At 36.6% G+C, this 24784-nt stretch overlaps 1 protein-coding gene across 3 annotated transcripts in view; it reads right to left on the bottom strand.

The window, feature by feature from the left end:
• FANCC (FA complementation group C) overlaps nt 1-24784 on the bottom strand; it is a 272604-nt gene that overhangs the window by 61310 nt on the left and 186510 nt on the right. For all 3 annotated transcript variants that reach the window (XM_072763814.1, XM_072763799.1, XM_025984233.2), the window contains exon 7: nt 7462-7626. In XM_072763814.1, the coding sequence (XP_072619915.1) occupies nt 7462-7626 (165 nt within the window). The remainder of the gene's footprint in view (nt 1-7461; nt 7627-24784) is intronic.

Consider the following 24784-nt stretch of genomic DNA (forward strand, 5'->3'; position numbering starts at 1 on the left):
TCAAAAAGGAGAATTATAGACAAATATCCCTGATGAACATAAATGCAAAAAATCTCAACAAGATACTAGACAATAGGATCCAACAGTACAGTAAGAAGACTATTCACCACGAACAAGTGGGATTTATCCCCAGGATGCAAGGTTGGTTCAACACTTGTAAAACAATCAACATGATAGATCACATCAACAAGAAAAAAAACAAGAACTACATGATCCTCTCAAAAGATGGAGAGAAAGCATATGACAAAATACAGCATCCATTCCTGATTAAAACTCTTTAGAGTGTAGGGAATTCTACTGTTCCTCACTGTCTTAAAAAGCCATCTATGAAAAGCCCACAGCAAATATCATTCTCAATGGGGAAACACTGGGAGCCTTTCCCCTAAGATCAGGAACATGACAGGGATGTCCACTCTCACCACTGCTATTCAACATAGTACTAGAAGCCCTAGCCTCAGCAATAAGACAACAAAAAGAAATAAAAAGCATTCAAATTGGCAAAGAAGAAGTCAAAGTCTCCCTCTTTGCATATGACATGATACTGTACATTGAAAACCCAAAGACTCCACCCCAAGATTACTAGAACTCATACAGCAATTCGGCAGTGTGGCAGGATACAAAATCAATGCCCAGAAATCAGTGGCATTTCTATACACTAACAATGAAACTGAAAAAAGAGAAATTAAGGAGTCAATCCATTTACAATTGCACCTAAAAGCATAAGATACCTAGGAATAAACCTAACCAAAGAGGTAAAGGATTTATACCCTAAAAACTACAGAACACTTCTGAAAGAAATTGAGGAAGACACATATTCCATACTCATGGATTGGAAGAATTAATATTATGAAAATGTCAATGCTACCCAGGGCAATTTACACGTTTAATGCAATCCCTATCAAAATACCATGGACTTTCTTCAAAGAGTTGGAACAAATCATCTTAAGATTTGTGTGGAATCAGAAAGGACCCCAAACAGCCAGGGAATGTTGAAAAAGAAAACCTAAGCCAGGGGCATCACAATGCCAGATTTCAAGTTGTACTACAAAGCTGTGATCATCAGGACAGTGAGTGTGGTACTGGCACAAAAACAGACACATAGATCAATGGAACAGAATAGAGAATCCAGAAGTGGACCCTCAACTCTATGGTCAACTAATATTTGACAAGGCAGGGAAGGCTATCCACTGGAAAAAGGACAGTCTCTTCAATAAATGATGCTGGGAAAACTGGACATCCACATGCAGAAGAATGAAACTAGACCATTCTCTTACACCATACACAGAGATAAACTCAAAATGGATGAAAGATCTAAATGTGAGATAAGAATCCATCAAAATCCTAGAGGAGAACACAGGCAACACCCTTTTTGAACTTGGCCACAGCAACCTATAAAGGCAAGGGAAACAAAAGCAAAAATGAACTATTGGGACTTCATCAAGATAAAAAGCTTCTGCGCAGCAAAAGAAACAGTCAACAAAACTAAAAGACAACTTACAGAATGGGAGAAGATATTTGCAAATGACATATCAGATAAAGGGCTAGTATCCAAGGGCAAGTATCAGATAAAGATACTAGTATCTGGTATCCAAGATCTATTTATTAAACTCAACAGCAAAGAAACAAACAATGCAATCATGAAAATGGTCAAAAGACATGAACAGGAATTTCACCAAAAAAGACCTACACATGGCCAACAAGCACATGAGAAAATGCTCTGCATCACTTGCCATCAGGGAAATACAAATCAAAGCCACAATGAGGGCAGCCCGGGTGGCTCAGCAGTTTAGTGCCGCCTTCAGCCCAGGGCGTGATCCTGGAGACCCGGGATAAAGTCCCACGTTGGGCTCCCTGCATGGAGCCTGCTTCTCCCTCTGCCTGTGTCTCTGCCTCTCTCTCTGTGTGTGTCTCTCATGAATAAATAAATAAAATCTTTAAAAAAAAATAGTGCAAGGGATTATAGGGGAAAGGGAGAGAAAACGAGTAGGAAAATTCAGAGGGGGTGATAGAACATGAGCAACTCTGAACACTGGGAAACAAACAAGGGGTAGTGGAAGGAGAGGTGGGTGGGGGGATGGGGTGACTGGGTGATGGGCACTGAGGGGGGTCACTTAATGGGATGAGCATTGGGTGTTATACTGTATGTTGGCAAATCGAACTCCAATAAAAAATACACAAAAAATAAATTGTTATCCTGAATTCAAAAAAAAAGTCTCTATCCAGGTTAACATGAAAAGAGAGAACAGAAATTACTAATGTCAGAAATGAAAGAGTAGATATCACTACAGATCCTATGGGCATTTAGAGGCTAAGAAAGGAACTCTATGAACAACTCCATGCCAATAAACTTGATAACCTAAATGAAATGGAGTACTTCCTTGAAAGATACATTCTAATAGAACACACATAAGAAACAGACTGAGTAGATATATACCTAATAAAGAAATTAAATGAACATTAATAACCTTTCAAAAAAGAAAGCATCAAGTCCTGCTGGAATTCTACTAAACATTCAAGGGAGAAATTATACCAATTCTCTCCAATCTCTTTCAGAGGAGAACAACAGAGGAAATACTTCCTTATTCATTTTCTGAGGCCAGAAATACACTACTACCCAAAGCAGACAAATGACATTATAGGGAAAGTTAGAGACAAACAAAACAAAACAAAACAACCCCCCCCCCCAAAGAAAACCCCTTAGTGACCAGTATCTCTGATTAGCATGGAAGTAAAAATCTTCAACTAAATATTAGCAAATTGAATCCAATGGTGTATAAAAAGAATTATACATCATGACCAAGCAGAATTTGTCACAGGTATACATAGCTGGTTTAACTTCTGAAAATGTTAATATAATCAGCCACATCAACAGGCTAAAATAGAAGTCATGTGATCATATCAGTAGATGCAGAAAATGTATTTGATAAAATCCAAACCAATTCAGTACAAAAACTCAGCAAATTAGAATGGAGGAAAATTTTCTCCAATTGATAAAAAAATACCTACAAAAACCCAACAAGAATTAATATTGTTGGGACACCTGGGTGGCTCAGTGGTTGAGCATCTGCCTTTGGCTCAGGCCATGATCCCGGAGTCCTGGGATCAAGTCCTGCATCAGGCTTCCCATAGGGAGCCTGCTTCTCCCTCTGCCTGTGTCTCTGCCTCTCTTGTGAATAAATAAATAAAATCTTAAAAAAATAGTTAAAATGTCAATATAACAAAAGCAATCTACAAATTCAATACAATTGTTCTCAAAATTCCAATGACAGTTTTCACAGAAATGGACCAACAATTCTAAAATTTATATGGAACCACAAAAGTCTGCAAAGAGCTAAAGTCACCTTGAGAAAGAACAAACCTGGAGTTATCATGCTCCCTGATTTCAAATTGTTTTACAAAGCTATAGTAATTAAAACAGTATAGTATTAGCATAAAAACAGTCATACAGATCAATGTAATAGAACAGACAGCCCCCAAATAAAGCTATGTATATATAGTCGTTTTATGACAAAGGAGCCGAAAATATAAAATGGGGAGAGGACAGTCTCTTCAATAACTGAACCTAGGAAAGAACTAGAAAAATAATACTAAAATTTGTATGGAAACACAAAAGACCCTGAATAGCCAAACCAATTATGAGAAAGAACAACAAAGCTAGAGATATCACCATCTCAGATTTCTTTTTTTTTTTAACAATCTCAGATTTCAAGATATACTATATACTATAGAGTGATCAAAACACTATAGTACTAGCACAAAAACAGACACATAGATCAATGCAACAGAATAGAGAGCCCAGACGTAAACCCATGCTTACTTATATGGTCAACTAATCTGACAAAGGAGACAAGAATATACAATAAGTAGGACACCCTGGATGGCTCAGCGGTTTAACTCTGCCTTCAGCCCAGGGCCTGATCCTGGAGAACCAGGATGGAGTCCCACGTCAGGCTCCCTGCATGGAGCCTGCTTCTCCCTCTGCCTGTGTCTCTGCCTCTCTCTCTCTCTCTCTGTGTGTCTCATGAATACACAAATAAAATCTTAAAAAAAAAAAAAAGAGTATACAATAAATAAAGGACAGTCTCTTCCACAAATGGTGCTGAGAAAACTGGACTGTTGTATGAAGAATTAAACTGGACCACCTTCTTATACCATGCACAACAATAAACTCAAAGTGGATTAAAGATCTGAGACCTAAAACCACAAAACCTATTTAAAAAAAAAAGCATACTCAGTAATCTCTTGGACATCAGCCTTAGCCACATTTTTATGGATATGTCTCCAAGAGAAATAAAAGCAAAAATAAGCTATTGGGACTATACAAAAATAAAAGGCTTCTGTATAGCAAAATGAAAATACAACCTGCTGAATGGGAAAACATATTTGCAAATGATCCATCTAATAAGGGGCTAACATCTGAAATATATAAGAACTTTTACAACTTAATACACATCCACACAAAAACCCCACATATAGTCCAATTAAAAAATGGGCAGAGAACCTGAATGGACATTTTTCCAAAAAAGACAGATGGCCACAGACAAGTGAAAAGATCCTCAACATCACTAATCATCAGGGAAATGCAAATCAGAACCACAGTGAGTTATCACCTTACACCTGTCCAAATGACTAGAATCAGAAAGACAACAAATAGCAAGTGTTTGTGATGATGTGGAGCAGAGGGAATCCTTGTGCACTGTTAGTGGGAATGTATATTTGTGGAGTCACATGGAACATTAAAACTATCCTCTGATCCAGCAATCCCATTTCTGGGTATATAACCAAAAGAAATGAAAACAGGATGTCAAAAGGATGTCTCTATCCCCATGTGCACTGCATCATTCACAACAGTCAAGAAATGGAAATAATCTAAGTGTACCAGTAAATGAATGGATAAAGAAGATGTGCTATATTTATACAGTGGAATATTATTCAGCCATGAGGAAGAATGAAATCCTGCAGTTTGTGACATGGATGGACCTAAGGGCATTATGTTAAGTGAAATAAGTCAGAGAGAGAAACCCAAATACTGTATGATATCACTTTATGTAGAATCCAAAAAGAGCTGAACTCACAGAAACAGAGACTAGAAAGATGGTTACCAGGAACTAGGTTGTGGTGAAATGGGGAGATGCTGGTCAAAGTCTGGAGTACAAACTTTTAATTTTAAGATGAATACATTCTGGAGATCTAATGTACAGCAGGGTGATTATAACTGATACAGTATATATTTGAAAGATGCTAAGAGTAGATCTTAAATGTTCTTACCACATTTAAAAGGAAATGGTGATTATGTGACATGATGACAGTGTTAGCTAAGCTTTGGTGGTAATGATTTTGCAATATAAAAAGTACAAATTAACTTGTACATCTTAAACTCATACAATTTTTTTAAAGATTTTTATATATTTATTCATGAGAGACAGAGAGAGAGAGAGGCAGAGACACAGGCAGAGGGAGAAGCAGGCTCCATGTAGGGAGCCTGATGCAGGACTCGATCCTGGGACTCCAGGATCACGCCCTAGGCCGAAGTCAGGCCCTAAACCACTGAGCCACTCAGGGATCCCCCAAACTCATACAATGTAATATCTCAGTTGTATGTCAATAAAGTGGGGGAGGGAAATGTAAGTAAGTAAATATGTAAATAAATAAATATTTCCTCTTGTGTCTATATGAAACATAACAAGAAGTACACCTGGTTGTCTAATTTTGCAATGTTTAAACATTTTTTGAAAAGTCTAAATTTTATCTGAATTTTCAGTATAAGTATATTTAAATATACTTCAAAAATAAGCAAATATAACATATTTTTGCATATAACATATAACATATTTTTAAATTATTATAATTGATTTTTTGTTCAAAAATAAATTCATTTATAATGTATTTTCTTACATTTAAGAATGGATCATTGATTTATGAAGGACAATTAAAAGATTTGCTTTCTCATCTATAGCTATTCCATTGGGAAAAGATGAAACCAATACACCAGATATTTCCCTGACTCACAACCATGAGACATCTACTCCAAAGAAACTGGGCTAAAATGTAAATGAAAGCAAATATGAAGAAAGCTAATTTTCCCTTGCTTTCATACATGTTACTAACTTACTTTATTATGCCTTATTCAATAGAATGCTTTCAAATACTATTAGAGTGCTAGCTAACTGTGGTATCAACTTGAGATCATTCAGAGTCTAAACAAAAAGAATTTAATAGTTCAAACACAGATGTAATAAGTTAATATTTCATCAAGAGAATTATACTTCTGCCTTAAAACTGAACTTCTAGATGTGGCTTCCCTTAAGTGAACTGGGCAGTACATGCATATGGTAGGGAAGTAGTTAAAGTGTTGAATAACTACTTCAAATCTCATGTTTTTTCCTAGACCAATTGTGTTGACATTTGCACTCATACTATAAAAGCACTAGCAAGTAAAACTACTGTACCCAGCATGAGTCAAACAGAAAAAGTAGTCACTGTATTCTTAAGCACTATGGACAGTAATAACACTGGCAGTTTTCCACAAAAATGTGTTTGAGGAAACACATAAAATATTAATTTTACTAAATTTTATACTTGAGAATACTTTTTATAAAAAAAACTATTCTGTGAGGTGAAAAGGAAAGCATGCAAAATGCACTTCTGCTGCATAACAAATCAGGATGGTTGTCTGGAGGAAAAGCACTTGCAACTGTATGAGCTCCAAGATCAAGTAGCCACCTTTTTGTCATGGAGATTTCTTTCAAACAATGGCAAACAGTGATTATTCAGAATCGAGTATTTGGCACATACTTTCTCAAAAATTAGTGAAATGACCCTTGTACCTCAAGGAAAACATGACACCAATCTTATCAGAAATGTCTTTAGATACTGGGAAGCTGTCAAGCTCACATTGGCAGGAACAAATTTTCCAAGATTCAAATTTTTACCTAAAAACTCTAACTTATCATTGGCTACAAAACCTTGGCTACTGCAATATTCTTGTCTTTTCCAACTGTCTATCTGTGTGAGGCTGAATTTTCTTCATATACTTCAAACAAAACAACACATCGCACCAGACTGAACACAGAGACACATTATGAGAACCCAGCCAACTTATGTCAGACAATAAAAAGATGTTCAAAAATTTAAAACAATGTCACTCTTGTTAAACAATTTTCTTCTTGGAAAATATCACTTTCATAAAAATGTGCTACTTGTGTGAACATGTTATCAATTTGTTATTTTAAAATGAAGTAATAAATATTTTTAAAACTTGTTTTAATTTCAAACATGGAAAAATATTGATAAATACAACTCACATTAAAAAAAAAAAAAAGCTCACTGGAATCCTCAATAATCTTTAAGAACATAAAGCAGTGCTGAGACCAAAGGTTTGATAACTGCATTTCCAATATACTGAAGTATTCTAAGAAAAAGAAAAACAAAGCTGGATGAGAGTAAATGGACATCACTTACAGCAGAAAGGCCTCATTCACAGCATCAAAGAACTCAGGCCAGAGCACTTCCTGTGTTTCATGTCCATGGTAGGTGAGCAGAGCTTCTACCAGTGGTTCAATATCTGGCAGAGTTACAAGTGGTATACAAATTCGCGACAGGAACCTTATTTTTTCAGGAACCATTCTATGAAATAAATAATTATTCAAATCTTAGAGCCACATGTAATTAAAGACAAAATCTTCATGCTGAAGACTGATGACAAGTTACTTGCTTTGTCGTACAAAGAGGGCTAACACCATCTATGAACCTTTCTCTTGCTCAACTTTTCAGGAAGAAATCCTTTTGTTGAAATTCCCATTTTAACATCACTTATTGTCAGGACTTTGGCATAACTATTTACAGGCACCTCCAATTTACCATGCCCAAAACAGAACTCTTGAATTCCTTCCCCAAATGTTCTTTTCCCCATTGTTGCCAACCTCATTTGCTCAGGCCAAAGCCCTCAAAGGCCATCCTTGATTCCCCCTTTCTCATGCCCCTCACCTAATTCAGCACTAAATACTGTCAATTCATCTGACAACTTGACTTCTCTACACCCCCATCATTACCCAGTAATTCACTGTTGCCTCCGGTCTGAGTTACTGTAGGAACCTCGTAACTTTCTCCCTGCTTCTGCCCTCATCCTCAATTTTTATCATCAGAACAGTTCTAGCAACCCTTTAAAAATTCAGATCACTTGTCTGTTCAAAACTGCAATGGCTTCCAACTTCAGAGAACAAGCAAAGTCTTACACTGGCCACTGTGGACTTCCATGATGGGGCCCCTTCTATTTCTCTGGCTTCATCTCCTACTCTTTCCCTTACTCATCCTGCTTCAGCCTTATAGCCCTCCTCTGACTACTCCAGATGAGGTCCTGTTTTCTATTCTGCCTGGAACCTATAGCTAGCTCCTTCATTTTGTATAAGTCTCAGTTCAAATGTTGCCTTATGTGACAGCATCCCTGACCATCCCATTTAAATGCACTGATCAATATGGTAGCAGTGAACCACATGCTGGCAATTTAAATTTAATTTAAATGAAATAAAATGTAAAATTCCATTTATCAGTTGCAACAGCCACATAACAAATACTCAATGTGTACTTTGAGGCTAGTGGCTTACAGTATTGGACATTGCAAGTTTCCACAACTTGTCCATAACTGCAGGAAACTCTACTGGACAGCAGAACTTAACACAGAAAGTGCCCTCCCATTCCACCTATCTCTCTGTTACCTTACCTTATTTCACTGTTCTTCAGAGTACTATTCATCACCTGACCTATAATGTATTTATTAGTTCATTGTTCATTGTCTGTTTCTTCCTGCTAGGATATCAGCTTTATGAGGATAAGTACTTTTTTCTATTTTGCCCTCTGCTCCATTCCCAGGAATGGAAACAATTCCTTACACATATGACATGCTCAACAAATATATGTTAAATGAATAAATGAACACCTAGAGATCAATAAAATGAAAGCTTGAGATGTAGACTATTATATCTTTTTCTAGTTATATCCATACTAATCATAAATCTCAAAGTTGAATCCTGTGTTTTCTGAAACAAAAATGGAACAACAGAGAACATAAAGCTGTCCCTCTTTTTTTACTGGCTGCCTATTACTGAAAAAAAAAAAGTGTGTTCTGTAATTTAACAACATCTGTATTTATAGGCATTTAGGTTATTTCTAATTTCTTACCATTACAAACATGGCTGCAGTGTTATCCTTGCACATGCCTATCCAGGACTTTGTGTGAGCATTTGCATATTAAATTGCACTCTAAAAGACAACCACTTTGCTTTTCCCTAAACACCAACCCAAGTGCATAATCTTATTGGAATATATCTGACATTCTACCACTTCCATCATCTTAAAGAAGCTTCCCCTAGAACCCCCTGACCTGTTCCAATCCAGGCAGGTCACTTTTTATTCCCTCTGTACAATTACCGTCTTGGGATTCTGTCCTGGGGATTTCCTTTACTTCTCTCCTGAACCCCGTATCTTTCTCTTTCTTGGTTCACTTTTTTGTGGGAAAAGATAAATGAGAGATAAAGTATTTGAGATCTAGGATGTCTGGAAATATCTTTACTCATAAATTTTTTTTCTAACTCTCATAGAAAAAAACCCATGTTACTCTTGATACTTTGGCTGAGGATAGAAATTTTGTAATTTTCCAAAAAAATTGTGAAGGTATGGTTCTATATAGTCTTTTAGCTTCCAGTGTTGTTCTTGTGAAGGCCCATGCTACTATGAATCCTTATCGTTTATGTAAGTGCTGGTTTTACTCCCTGGAGACTTTTGGAAATCTTCTTTGAAGTTTCATACTGGTGTTGGTATGGATTCACTTTTATTCACTCTGCTGGGCACTCAGTGGAGCTTAAATCAGAAAAGTTCTCTTGGATTGTTTCTTTGATAATTTTCTATCCATTCTTTTATCCATTCTCTCTTTATAAGAACTCCAATGTTTTTGGATACTGAACTTCCTGGACACTTTTCAGTCTTTATCTTTCATCTCTTGGTCTTTCTACTTTAAATTTTGAAAGAACTGTTCAAATTTATCTTTCAATCTTTTTTTTTTTTTTAAGATTTTACTTATTGAGAGAAAATGTGTGCGTGCCTGTGCGCACACACGCATATGCTTGTTGGGGGTGGGGGGCAGAGTGAGAGGAAGCAGCAGATTCCCCACTGAGCAGAGAGAGCCTGCCATGGGCCTCCATCCCAGAATCCTGAGATCATGACCTCAGCTAAAGACCAAATGAGCCACCCAGGTGCCTCCTAATCCTTTCATTAGGATTTTCATTACCACTCTCTCATGATTAATTTATAAGGACTTGAATACCCTGGATGTTCTTTTTTTGTTTTTAAATAGCATCCTGTTCTTTTTTAATGGATATAATATTACTTTTCATCTTTATGGAGGCACTATTATTAATTTATTTGAGATAGTCTTTTCTTTGAATAATCTTTTTTTAAAAAGATTTATTTATTCATGAGAGACACACAGAGAGAGGCAGAGACACAGGCAGAGGGAGAAGCAGGCTCCCCACAAGGAGCCTGATGCAGGACTCAATCCCAGGACCCTGGGATCATGCATGCCCTGAGACAAAGGCAGATGCTCAACCATTGAGCTACCCAGATGCCCCTGAATAATCTTTTAAATTTGTATAGCTTTTTATTTTTTGTCATGTTATATGCTTAATATGATTTCCTTAAATACCTGGGGACCATTGCTGGTCTGCTTATATACACATGTATATTTTTTGAGCCAGCTACAATATACTTTATTGAAGATACATCACAAGATAGGGCTCCCTGGGCCCTTCTTCTTCAGGGGGTCAAAACTGTAGAGATCAGGAGATTCTCAGTATGTTGAGGAAAGTTTAAAGTTTAAATATTACTGAGAATACTAAAGAGCTTCTGTTTATGAGGATGGAGCTATCATTATTTATGATGTTTGAAATTAAAGCAAAGACATCTAAAAGTATTTATTAATTCACTAAAAGTAACAATGGTAAATTCATTAGATGTTAACATGAATAACATTTTTTGGTAAGCATAACTATATTTTACAGGACAAAAAAATAGTGAGTAGTACTCATTTAAATGTTTGTAAACCTTACTATATGACCTGAAAGAAGATAACTGGATTCTTGTACACATTTCTGTATTCAATCTGTTGCACTATGTTTTGACTGGAGTATATGAAGACAACCTAGTCTAGTCCCACACAGATACAGTTTTTAAAGGCAGGAGTATTTTAATACCATCTTCATATAATTGTGTATCTTTTGACACTAGACGAACACTCATCAAGCATTGCCTATCCCTGCTACTATAAGCCTGGCTAGGAACACAGGTGCAGCTGCTCATCATGGTCCAAAGGAGTAGTGATGGGTAGTCCCTACTGATATGTGGTAATAGCTGAAAATTTACTGGCCAAGCCATCCCCTAAAAGCTGCAAGTCTTCAAACAGACTCGATAATTCAAAACAGTTACATCAAATAGTCTGTCAGTAAAATTTTTGTCCAGGTTAAATAGGTGGTTTCCTGGCTTTTCCTACTTCATCATCTTCCCCAATATCCCCTTCTGATCTCTTGCGTTAAAAAGGAAAACCAAAACCAAAAAAACCACCTTCTTACTTTCTATTTCTCTGTCCTTTTGTACTTTATCCTGGGAGAACTATTTGGCTCAATCTTTAAAGTCATTAGTTGCTATTCAGCTGTATCTCCTATAGCCTTTTATTCATTTTTTCCCCTAAGTCCCCTTTTAAAAAATATAACCAACTTATTCCTGGTTTCTCTTGCTATTCTTAGGACAATTAATTATCCCTTTAAAACAAAAACACTTGCTTGTCCTACATAACACATTTAATTAGTGTATTTGCATCTTCTGCTTTGTTGCATTTAGTTCATTTTTTCTCATGGTGTTGGTTTTCCATGAATATCTGTGATTTTTGTTTGCTCTTTCTGGAATTTGGGATTCCCCACTAGCTTCACCATGAATGCTTTTTACTATAGCCTCCTCTGGTACTTGTGGGGAAGGTCAGGATGTAGTGCTGGTTGGGGTTGCCAATAAATTGCATTCTGTGCATTGGAGTACCCCTAGAACTGCGTAATAGCCATTTGGTGTTTACTTCTCCAAATCTTCCTCCCTCCTTCCTATAAGAAACAGGACATTTCTGTTGTCTCTTGTTTTTTTTTTTTTTTTTTTTAAGATTTTATTTATTTATTCATCACACACACACACATACACACACACACACACAGGCAGAGACACAGGCAGAGGGAGAAGAAATCCCGGGTCTCGAGGATCAGGCTCTGGACTGAAGGCGCCGCTAAACCGCTGAGCCACCTGGGCTGCCCTGTTGTCTCTTGTTTGAAGGCAGTGGATATGGAGGAATATATGAGGACCTGGCCCTTAGCCAACTTCTATGAATTGCAATAGTCCAACAAGCTGTCTTGTTGGTGGCCAGGTACCTTCCTGCTCCACCCCAACATTATTTGCACCTTTGCAGTAGTCCTCTCTTGCAAGCTTTTTGGGCTGTGATATTTTCCTTCAAAAATATCTCACTATCTGCCATTTGAAGCCTTTCCTATAATTTGTGGTCATCAAATGCTCGTTTTACAGTATTATATACTTGTTAAAATTACCCCATCATTTCTAGGAGTTGGAATATAAAGAGAATGCTAAGGCCATGCATGAACTTCATTCATCACCTGATTTAGTCTCTTGCATATTTTCATCTTATTCTCTCCTGATTAGATTATGAGAGCCACTATTCTTCATAGATCTTGCACTTCATTTTTTTTTAAGATTTTCTTTTTAATTTGAGAGAGACAGCACGAGTGTGAATGGGGGGAGGAGCAGAGGGAGAGAATCCTCAAGCAGACTCTCTGCTGAGCGTACAGCCCAATAATGCGGGGCTTGACCCCGCGACCCATGAGATCATGAAATCATGACCTGAGCAGAAACCAAGAGTCAGATGCCTAACCAAGTGAGGCATCCAAGGTCTTGCACTTTAATCTTCAAGATCTGGCAAAGTAGTCTACACCAGAGCTACTCCAAAAATATGGTCCTCAGAATCACCAGAATGAGTAGAGCCAAGAAATTTGCTTATTAAATCTTAGCATGAGATAATCCTTATGCACACTGAAGCCTGAGAAATGCTGCTCTATACTACTTCTTCAGTAGCAGCCCACAGAATAAAATATCAATGTTTAGTAATAATCTGAACACTTTAAGGAGACATGTAGAACTGATTTAAGATTTATTTTTGTTAGTTAATTCCTATAAATTTTCAATTGAGCTGTATTATTTTCTTGATAATGAACAGTTAAATTCTCAGAGATAAATTTTTGTCAAAACTACAAAATGATTTCTTCTTATGAGTGAACAGTTTGTCTTTTCTCCTCAAATAATCACCTTTTCTAAAATTCACTTCTTGTTCTGTACCACTTTCCAAAATGACTGAGGTCTCTTCAACAACAGTATCTTCCACAATGCTCTACCACCTTTCTCTAACCTACATCAAGGTGGTTTTAGATCTAAAAATAATTCATGTGTTTAAAAGTCCATCATCTAAGTTTAATGAAAAGATATATTTAGCTTGAGTTGTAAATATCTTAAATTTTTGGAATTTATGAACTTACTGGGTAGGATAGGAGAAAGGGAGAGTTGTTAACATTGTGTGTTTAAATGTTTTTTTCTGGTATATTTTGTACAGAATCTAGCAGAATATTTGGCATAAAGTAAGGGCTCTGTAAATGTTTGAGAAATGGAAAAATAGTTATGTATACTCACAATAAATCCAGAACTCTGAAATAAAGAAGCAGAGAGGTGGTAATCTTACCCTTCAGCAATCCTCCTCCCTAAAAGACCTGTAAGTGAAACTTTTCTCTCATTATCTTAAAATTCTTACCATTCTCTTATTACCTTAAAAGAGAGGAGTCAAAGACTATCACTATCACTGGCTATTAGGTGTGTGGAAAAGCCAACCCTGGCCCCAAGGGCATTTATCAAGCACTGAAGTTTATGGGCTGCAGAGTATATCTCCCAATTAAGGCTGAAAAGAGAATTTTCCTGAAAAATTCTAAAGACTCATATCAATTTAGGTAACTCTTGGTTCTACCAAAATGCAGGCAAGGTCAACTGATGATCTTCTGAAGGGCTTCAAAGTACCTTTTTGGTCTGAAGCTTGCCAGAGTGTGGAGATCCAACTTCAACCAGAGTTACACAACACTTTCCAAACTGGATTACACTAAGCATTATGTCTTGATTGATTGCAAGAGCAGCACTTCCAAATGATTTTTGCACAAGAATTGAACTGCAGAAGGCTCAACAGTAACCATATACTGCTGGAAACATCATTCCCATGTGGCTATACTGAAGCTTCCATATCATCTGCAACAAACCATAGAACTACAAGATAAACTGATGATGCTCTCAAAGTCCAAAATGTCATTCCCTCTATACAGACAGTTTATAGCTAAGAACAGAAGAGAATTTAAACACTCTGTCACTGAGTTGTTGATTTTAGTTGGTGGCAAGTGAAACTGTATTTAAATGCTGACAAGACCATTTATAAGGCCTCTAAAAATAATGCAAAAGGAAACCAAATATATTTTCCTATTTTTTGTTCCTCTGACACTTTATGTAGAAATTAATTTCTACACTTTCTACAAGACTTTTGAGTCTTTTGAAATGAACTTTAAACATTTAAAAGTAGCAAAAAGTAAAAAAAAATGTACAGATGCCCTCTATAAAAAAAAAAGAGAGAGAAAAATAGAATTGCACTGTTTATATGGTGTTTACGTTTGAGAGGCTCTTGGTGGCTTGAATATTTCAAGTCTTCCTCAGGGAAGGAAAGTAATGATAAAATTTAAGTCTCATAAATAATGGGAATATCTACATTCATGTATACCAGAAAGTAGTTTCCCCACTATACTCAATTCTTATTCAACTTTTTTTACTTTTAAACCTTAAAAATGTACAAATAACTTCAGATAAATATAGTAGGGGAAATTTATATATTATGATGCTGCATACTGTAGTTATTATTATAACTTATAACAGCAACAACTATACTGGCTCTAGCATGTTTGGCTGCTCCTACAAATATTATCATGATGCCATTCTACTACCTGATTTCATGAAATCAGTTTCTATTTGAGACCACAGAACACACTTATTTTGACTTATATTTCACTAGAGAACTGTACACGTGGAGTTCTGAGTCTCACATAAGCTTTAAGGGATCCAGGTTCTCTTACGGATGGAGAACAGAACTTCCTGATTTAAGAACTTTCCTTCTTAAAAGAGGACTTTAAAAGCTAATAAGAGACTCAAAAAGGCTGCTGAGCATCAAATTGCTTTTTAAATTCAATCTTCTGATAGGTGTAAATGAACTTAATTCAAGAGATCAAATTTCTCTAAAAATGCAACACATTCAAAAAAATACCTGCAAGACATTTCTTGTTGAATTCTAAAATTGATTCTAAACATTAAGAGTCCATAGTCAACATTATTCAACAGAGCAAATTAGGGATGTATCAGACATGTCAATGTCCAGAGGACATTCGACTAGCACAAGCATTTCATACTCTTGGTAAATTCAATTAAGAATTTTACTAATTACATCACTGATTTGCTTTGACTAAAAATGTTTTTAAACTACTAACCAAGTTAATCACCATTTATCCTTGCTACTACTGACAGCCAGAGTGCCAGCATGGACATTCTTCAGTAAACTTTGCTCTGCATTGAGGAATATGTGCATATTGTTTTTGAAAAAAACACATCCTGGGGGATCCCTGGGTGGCGCAGTGGTTTGGCGCCTGCCTTTGGCCCAGGGCGCGATCCTGGAGACCCGGGATCGAGTCCCACGTCGGGCTCCCTGCATGGAGCCTGCTTCTCCCTCTGCCTGTGTCTCTGCCTCTCTCTCTCTCTCTCTGTGTGACTATCATAAATAAATAAAAATTAAAAAAAAACAACAACACATCCTTATTGAAGAAACAATCATAAATTTGGGAATGAACCTGCCCCACAAAATGACCCAGTCTGGCACAAATGGAAATTTCTCAGATGCAAAGAGCATATCTGCATATTATCAGATGCAAAGAGCATATGGTCAATGAAGTTTAGATGCCTTTTTAAACTGCTATCCTTTTCTGTCTAAGGGGGAGAAAATGAAAAGTACATATTCTGAAGAAAGAATCTGAAAGACCAGTAAAATCAAATATTGGGTACAATGGAAAAAGATTTAAATAAAGGGGAAAAAAACAGCAGAGAGGAATAAATATTAAGCAATCTGAGGCTGATTAAAGATGATTTTTTTCATGAACTATATCTACTATTTTGGAAATAATAACCTGAGACAGGAAATTATTCCTTTATTATGAATATTAGCTTTACTTTTTAGGATTTTATTAGCTAATACTGTATTTTCATTAGCTAATTTTTGAAAAGTTTAATTATAAAATTACAATGTACAGAAAAACGTAGGAAATTATTAGAACATCAACTGTACTCATTGCCAAGATTTTACTATGCTAATATTTTACCGATGTTTCCAGTTGATGTTTTAAAGATATAAAAATGTTTCAATTATATTTGAAATACCCTTCTCCTGTCCCATTTCCTCTTCTTCTTCTCAGGAGTTAGCACTCTCCTAAGTTAGGACTCTCTTATGAGTCCTTTCTGTCCAGTTTTAATGCTTTTACTTTGTATGTGTGTATTGTTTTATGACATTATGGGTATCATTTTTGCAACTTCCTTGCTATTGCTATTCTGTTCCATGGGTCTATGTGTCTGGCTTTACACCAGTACCAAAGTGCCTTAATGACTACAGCTTTGGATATGTTTTTGAAATCCAGAAGTGTGAGGCCTCTACCTTTGTATTTCTTTTCAAGATTGTTGGCTATTTGGGAATCCTCTAAAATTCTATATGAATTTTAGGGCTTTTTATTTTCTGTTTCTACAAAAGAAAAATGCCATTTGGATTTTAATAGGACTGCACCTTATCTATGGACTGCTTGGGGTAGTATGGACATATTAACAATAGTAAGTCTTCTAATCCCTCAACACAGAATGCCTTCTCATTTATTTGTGTCATACTTAATTTTTTTCAGCGATGTTCTAGTTTGCAGCATACAAGTCTTTCATCTCTTTACATTTATTCCCAGTTATTTTGTCCTTTTAGATGCTATTATAAGTGGGCTTTAAAGAATATCTACTGGAGTGCTAAAAGCACTCCATTGTGTATAAAAGCACAATTGATATTTGAGTATTGATTTTGCAACCTGTAACTTTACTGAATTCAGTTAGTAGTTTTAACAGTTTTTCCGTGGAGTCTTTAGGGTTTCTAGATATAAGATCAGGTCATTTACAGTGTAAACTGTCCCTTAAATTTTGGATGCCGTGAGAGGCGCCTCGGTGGTGCAGCCAGTTAAGCGTCCGACTATTAATTTCAACTCAGCTCCTGATATCAGGGCTGTGATATCAAGCCCTACCTCTGGCTCTGTGCTCAGTGTAGTCAGCTTAGGACTCTGTCTCTCTCTTCCCTCTGTTCCCCCCTCCCCGCCGGCACACTTTCTAAAATAAATAAATAAATTGTAAAGATAATTTTTTTTTAATGTTTTGGGGCACCTGGATGGCTCTGTTAGTTAAGTGTCCTACTCTTAGTTTCTGCTCAAGTCATGATCTTGGGGTAGTGGGATCCCAAGGGCTGAGCATCGGGCTCTGCCCTCAGTGCAGAGTCTGCTGGAGATTCTCACTCTCTTTCCCTTCCCCTCTGCCCCTCCCCTATTGTGCACATGCACACAGTCTCTAAATAAAATAAATAAATAAAATCTTAAAACAAAATAAAACTTGGATGCCTTTTGTTTCTTTGTTTTGCCCAACTGCTCCAGTACTTCCAGTACTTTCTTAAAAAGAAGTGGTGAAAGAGATGTATCCTTGCTTTGTTCCTGATTTTAGAAGGAAAAAAATTTTGTCCTTTACCATGGAGTAAGATGTTATAGCTTCAGGCTTTTCATACATGGTCTTTATTTTGTTGAAGTAGTTTCCTTGTATTCTTTGTTGAATGTCATGAATCATAATCATGACCTGATTATGACATAATCATAATATCATGAAAGAGTACTGAATAGTTTTTTCTGCTTTAATTGAAATTATCATGATGTGGTTTTGTTCATCATTTGGCTAATATGGTGTATTACACTAAATGGTTTTTAGATGTTGAACCATCTTGGTATGGTGGGAATAAATCCCATTTGGCCATGTTGCATGATCTTTTTCATGTATTTTTTATTTTGGTTTGCTTTTATACTCACAGGGATTTTTACACATCATTCAGCAAACCTATAGTTTTTTTTCTGGTGTCTTTATCTGACTTTGGTATCAGGGTAATGCTAGCCTCATACAATGAGTTTTGAAATGTTCCCTCCTCTTCAATTACTTGAAAGAGTTTGATAAGGATTGGTGTTAATTCTTTAAATATTTGGTAGAATATTCTAGTGAAACCACCTGGTCCTGGGCTTTTCTTTGTTGGGAAGTTTGTGATTACTTATTCAATCTCCTTCCTGTTACAAATCTGTTCAGATTTTTTAAATTTATGATTCACTTTTGGTAGGTTATATGTTTATTAAAAAGTTAACCATTTCTTTTAGGTTATCCAATTTGTTACAATATAATTATTCATAGTAGTCTCTTATTCTTTTTTTAAAAATTTTTCTTATTTAAATTCAATTTAACATATACTGTATTATTAGTTTCAGAGGTAGAATTTAGTGATTCATCAGTTGCATACAACACCCAGTGCTCATTGTATCAAGTGCTAATGCCCAGAACTCAATTACCCCATCTGCCCACCCACTTCCCCTCCAGCAACCCTCAGTATGTTTCCTATAGTTAAGTCTCTTATGATTTCTTCCATGTTTTGTCTCATTTTAATTTTCTTTCCTATTCCTTATGTTCATCTGTTTTGTTTCTTAAATCCCACACATGAGTGAAATCATATGGTATTTGTGTTCCTCTGACTTACCTCACTTAGCATAATACCCTTTAGTTCTATCCACATCATTGCAAATGACAAGATTTCATTCTTTTTGATAGCTGAATAATATTCCATTGTATATACATTTACCACCTTTTCTTTATCCATTCATCTGCCAATGGAATCTGGGCTCTTTCCATAGTTTGACTATTGTGGACATTGCTGCTATAAACAACAGGGTGCATATACCCCTTTCAATCACTTTGTTTGTATTCTTTGGATGAATACCTAGTAGTGCAATTGCTGGGTCATAGGGTAACTCTATTTTTAACTTCTTGAGGAACCTCCACACTGTTTTCCAGAGTGGCTGCACCAGCTTGCATTTTTACAAAAGGGTTCCCCTTTCTCTGAATCCTCACCAACATCCATTGTTTCCTGAGTTGCTCATTTTAGCCATTCTGATTGGTGTGACGTGGTATCTCACTGTGGTTTCAATTTGTATTCCCCTGACGCTGAGTGATGTTGAGTATTTTTTCATGTGTCTGTTGGCCATTTGTAGGTCTTCTTTGGAGAAATGTCTGCTCTTGTCTTCTGCCCATTTCTTGACTAGAGTTTAGTTTTTTCAGTGTTGAGTTTGAGTAACTCTATAAATTTTGGACACTAGCCCTTTATCTGATAAAATATTGACAAATATCTTCTCCCATTCTGCAGGTTGCCTTTTAGTCTCATTCACTATTTCCTTTGCTGTGCAAAAGCTTTTTATCTTCATGAAATCCCAATACTTCATTTTTGCTTTTGTTTCTCCTGCCTTTGGAGACAATCTAGCAAGTTGCTGCGGCCTAGGTCAAAGAGGTTGCCACCTGTGTTCTCCTTAGGTCTCACATTTAGGTATTTCATCCATTTCGAGTTTATTTTTCTATATGGTGTAAGGAAGTGGTCCAGTTTCATTCTTCTGCATATGGCTGTCCAGTTTTCTCAACACCATTTGTTGAAGAGATTTTTTTCCATTGGATATTCTTTTTTGCTTTGTGGAAGATTAGTTGGCCACAGAGTTGAGGGTCCATTTCTGGGTTCTCTATTCTGTTCCATTGATCTATGTGTCTGTTTTTATGCCCGGACCATACACTATCTTCATGATTACAGCTCTGCATTTTTTCTTAAAAGATTTCTTTATTTATTCATGAGAGCCAGAGAGAGAGAGGCAGAGACATAGGCAGAGGGAGAAGCAGGCTCACTGAGGGAGCCTGATGTGGGACTCAATCCCAAGACCCTGGGAATCACAACCTGAGCCAAAGGCAGACGCTCAACCACTGCGCCACCCAGGTACCCCTGATTTTACAGCTCTGTAATACAGCTGGAATTGTGGTGCCTTCAGCTTTGTTTTTCTTTTCAACAGTCCTTTGGCTACTCGGGGTCTTTTCTGGTTCCATACAAATTTTAGAATTGTTGGTTCCAGTTCTGTGAAAAATGTTCACGGTATTTTGATAGGAAGCGCACTCAATGTGTAGATTGCTTTGGGTAGCATAGACATTTTAACAATATTTGTTCTTCCAATCCATGAGCATGGAATGTTTTTTCCATGTCTTTGCATCTTCCTCAATTTCTTTCATAAGTGTTCTATAGTTTTCAAGAGTACAGATCCTTTACCTCTTTAGTTAGGTTTATTCCTAGATATCTTACAGTTTTCAATGCAATTGTAAATGGGACCAGTTCCTTGATTTCTCTTTCTTCTGTCTCATTATTAGTGTATAAAAATGCAAATGACTTATGTACACTGATTTTATATGCTGTGACTTTGCTGAATTCCGGTATCAGTTCTAGCAATTTCTGGGCAGAGACATTTGGATTTTCTACATAGAGTATCATGTTGTCTGCAAAGAGTTAAAATTTTATGTCTTCTTTGCCAAAATTTGGCTATCTTTTATTTCTTTTTACTGTGTGATTACTGAAGCTAGGACTTTCAGTACTATGTTGAAACACAGTGGTAAGGGTGGACATCCCTGTCATGTTCCTGACCTTAGGGAAAAAGCTCTTCATTTATCCCTGTTGAGTATGATATTCACTGTGGGTTCTTCATATATGATTTTTATGATATTAAGGTATGTTCCCAATATCCCTACACTGCGGAGTTGTCAATCAAGAAAGGATGCTGTATTTTGTCAAATGCTTTTTTCTGCATCTACTGAGATCATATGGTTCTTGTCCATTTTTTTTTTTTTTTTTTGTTAATGTGGTATATCACATTGATTTGCAAATGTTCAGCCACTCTTGTAGCCCAGGAATAAATCCCACTTGGTCGTGGTGGGTAATTCTTTGAATATACTGTTGGATCCTATCGCCTAGTTTCTTGGTGACAATGCTTACCTCCATTTCATCAGGGACATTGGTCTGTAATCCTCCTTTTTAATGGAGTCTTTGGTTTTGGGATCAAGGAACGCTAGCCTAATAGAGTCTGTAAGTTTTTCTTCCATTTCCTATTTTCTAAAACAGTTTCAGAAGAAAAGGAATACCTGTGCCCAGAGCAGCAAGCTCAATCGCCACCGCCGTATTTTTTTTTAATTTTAATATGTTTATTTTATAGAAGTTTATATGACTATACCTGAGATGGGACTTGAACAGGTACTTAATACACACCCACTGATAAGATTAAATACATTAACAGAGAAATACAAACAAAACTGGATTAGCAATCAATTTTAGAGGACAATGAACTTTCCTGAAAGAAGGAAGATATTCAACAGAAGAGTACAGAATACTTCCAGCAGGGAAAATCAAATTTACAGATTTAAAAACCATGATAGGGTTAACATCTGGGAGAAATGTAGAATTCTAACTCCTTTCTTGATCTCAAATAGGATAGTGCAGATTCTTGGGATAACTAAGAAAGCATCACTGATATCCTTTCCACCCGCAACTGGGGGCAAAACCGCTGTCCACGTGACAGGGTCACCTCCCAGGCTTCATATATCATGTAGGTTTATCATGTCTGGTTTGTGGGCTGCTGATAATTCTTCTATTTTAGCCACAGTCATTGAAAACCCTTATTAAAATTCCTGCTAAAAGAACAGCAACAGCAAAAGCTAGAGCTATTCCACGATAGAAAAGTTATTAATTCTTCTTTAATTGGCTGGTAGAATTCCCCTGGGAAGCCATCTAGCCCTAGACTCTTAGTTTTTGGGAGGTTTTTGATTACTGATTCAATTTCTTTGCTAGTTATAGGTCTGTTCAAGGTTTTCTATTTCTTCCTGTTTCGATTTTGGTAGTTTATATGTTTCTAGGAATGCATCCATTTCTTCCAGATTGCCTAATTTATTGGGATATAATTGCTCATAATATTCTCTTATAATTGTGTTTCTTCAATGTTGGTTGTGATCTCCCCTTTCATTTATGATTTTTTGGGGGGTCCTTTCTCTTTTCATTTTGGTAAGTCTGGCTAGGGGTTTACCCATCTTATTAATTCTTTCAAAGAACCAGCTCATAGTTTCATTCATCTGTTCTACTGTTTTTCTGGTTTCTCTATCACTGATTTCTGTTCTAGTCTTTATTATTTCTCTTCTCCTGCTGTTCTTTTTCCAGTTCCTTTAGGTATAAGTTTAGGTTGTATATTTGAGACTTCTCATTTCTTGAGAAAGGCCTGTATTGCTATAAACTCCCTTGCAGGACTGTCTTTGCTGCATCCCAAAGGTTTTGAACTGTCATGTTTTCCTTTTCATTTGCTTAGAAGTATATTTTTAAATTCTTATTTAATTTCCTGGTTGACCTATTCATTCTTTAGTAGGATGTTCTTTAACCTCCAGGTATTTGTGGTCCTTCCAAAATTTTTCTTATGATTGGGTTCAAATTCTAAAGTGCTGTTTCTGAAAATATGCATGGTATAATCTCAATCTTTTTGTACCAGTTAAGACCTGACTTGTGACCCAGTATGTGATCTATTCTGGAGTATGTTCCATACGCACTCCAGAAGAATTGTATTCTGCTGCTTTAGGATAAAGTTTCCTTGTTGATCTTCTGCCTAGATGATCTGTCCATTGCTATGAGTGGGGTATTAAAGTCTCTCACTATTACTGTAGTATTATCAATGAGTTCCTTTAACTTTGTTAATTAACTGGTTTGTTTGGCTGCTCCCTAGTTAGGGGATAGATCCTTTTATTATGATAAAATGTCCTACTTCATCTTTTATTATACTCTTTGGTTTAAAACTTAGTTTGATAGAAGGACTGCTACTCTAGCTTTCTTTTGCTGTCTACTGGCATGACAAATGGTTCTCCACCCCCCTCACTTTCAATCTGTGTCTTTGGGCCTAAAATAAGTCTCTTGTAAATGGCATATTGATGGATCTTGTTTTTATTTTGTTTTCTTTTGTTTTTTTTTTTAATTTTATTTATTTATGATAGGCACACAGTGAGAGAGAGAGAAGCAGAGACATAGGCAGAGGGAGAAGCAGGCTCCGTGCACCGGGAGCCCGACGTGGGATTCGATCCCGGGTCTCCAGGATCGCGCCCCGGGCCAAAGGCAAGCGCCAAACCGCTGCGCCACCCAGGGATCCCTTTTCTTTTGTTTTTTAAATCCATTGTGATATCCTATGTCTTTTGACTGGAGCATTTAGCTCATTTATATTCAGAGTAATTTTTGAAGGATATAAATTTACTTCCGTTGTATATTACCTATAATGTCGCTATTTTGATAGATTGTTCCTTTCTGGTCTTTGTTACTTTTGTGTTCTCTCTTCCCTCAAAGGGATATCCTTTAATATTTCTTGCAATTCTGGTTTAGTATTCAAAAATTCCTTTAGTTTTTGTTTATCCTGCAAACCCTCTATGTCTCTCCTTCTATTCTGAATGACAGCCTTGCTGGATAAAGTATTATTAACTGCCTACTTTTGCCATTTAGCACACTGAATATATCATGCCAGTTCTTTCTGGCCTGTCAGGTCTCTGTGGACAGACAAGTCTGCTGCCAGCCTTATGTGTCTATCCTTGTAGGTTAAGGACCTCATGTCCTGAGCTGCTTTCAGGATTATCTCTTTATCTTTGAAATTTGCAAGCTTCAAAATTATGTATCAAGGTGTTGGTCTGTTGTTATTGATTTTGAGGGGGATTCTCTGTGCCTTATGGACTTGAATGCCTGTTTCCTTCCCCAGATTAGGGAAATTCTCATCTATAATTTGTTCAAATAAACCTTCTGCCCCTCCCTCCCTCTCTTTATCTTCTGGAACCTCTGTTATCCAGATATTACTTCACTTTATGGAATCACTGAGCTCTCAGTCTCTCTTCGTGATCCAGAAGTTGTCTTTCTCTATTCTTTTCAGTTTCTTTATCCATCATTTTATCTTCTGTGTCACTTTCTCTTCTTCCTCATTTATCCTCACTTTTATTTATTTATTTTTAAAGATATATTTATTTATGATAGACAGAGAGAGAGAAAGAGGCAGAGACACAGGAGGAGGGAGAAGCAGGCTCCATGCCGGGCACCCGACGTGGGACTCGATCCCGGGATCCCAGGATCGCGCCCTGGGCCAAAGGCAGCGCTAAACTGCTGAGCCACCCAAGGATCCCTATCCTCACTTTTAGAGCCTTCATTTGGGACTGCATTTCAGTAACAGCATTTTTTATTTCAGTCTGACTGAAATTTTATTTATTTCTATAGTAAGGGATTCTCTAGTGCCTTCTAGGCTTTTCCAAGCTCAGCTAGTAACTTTATAATCATTCTTTTAAATTCTAATTCAGACATCTTACTTATATCCATATTGATTAAATTTTTGGCCTGTTCTTTCTTTTGGGGTGAATTTCTTCATCTCATCATTTTGTCCAGTAA

This window comes from Vulpes vulpes, chromosome 1 (genome assembly GCF_048418805.1).
Source record: "Vulpes vulpes isolate BD-2025 chromosome 1, VulVul3, whole genome shotgun sequence".
Taxonomy (NCBI): domain Eukaryota; kingdom Metazoa; phylum Chordata; class Mammalia; order Carnivora; family Canidae; genus Vulpes; species Vulpes vulpes.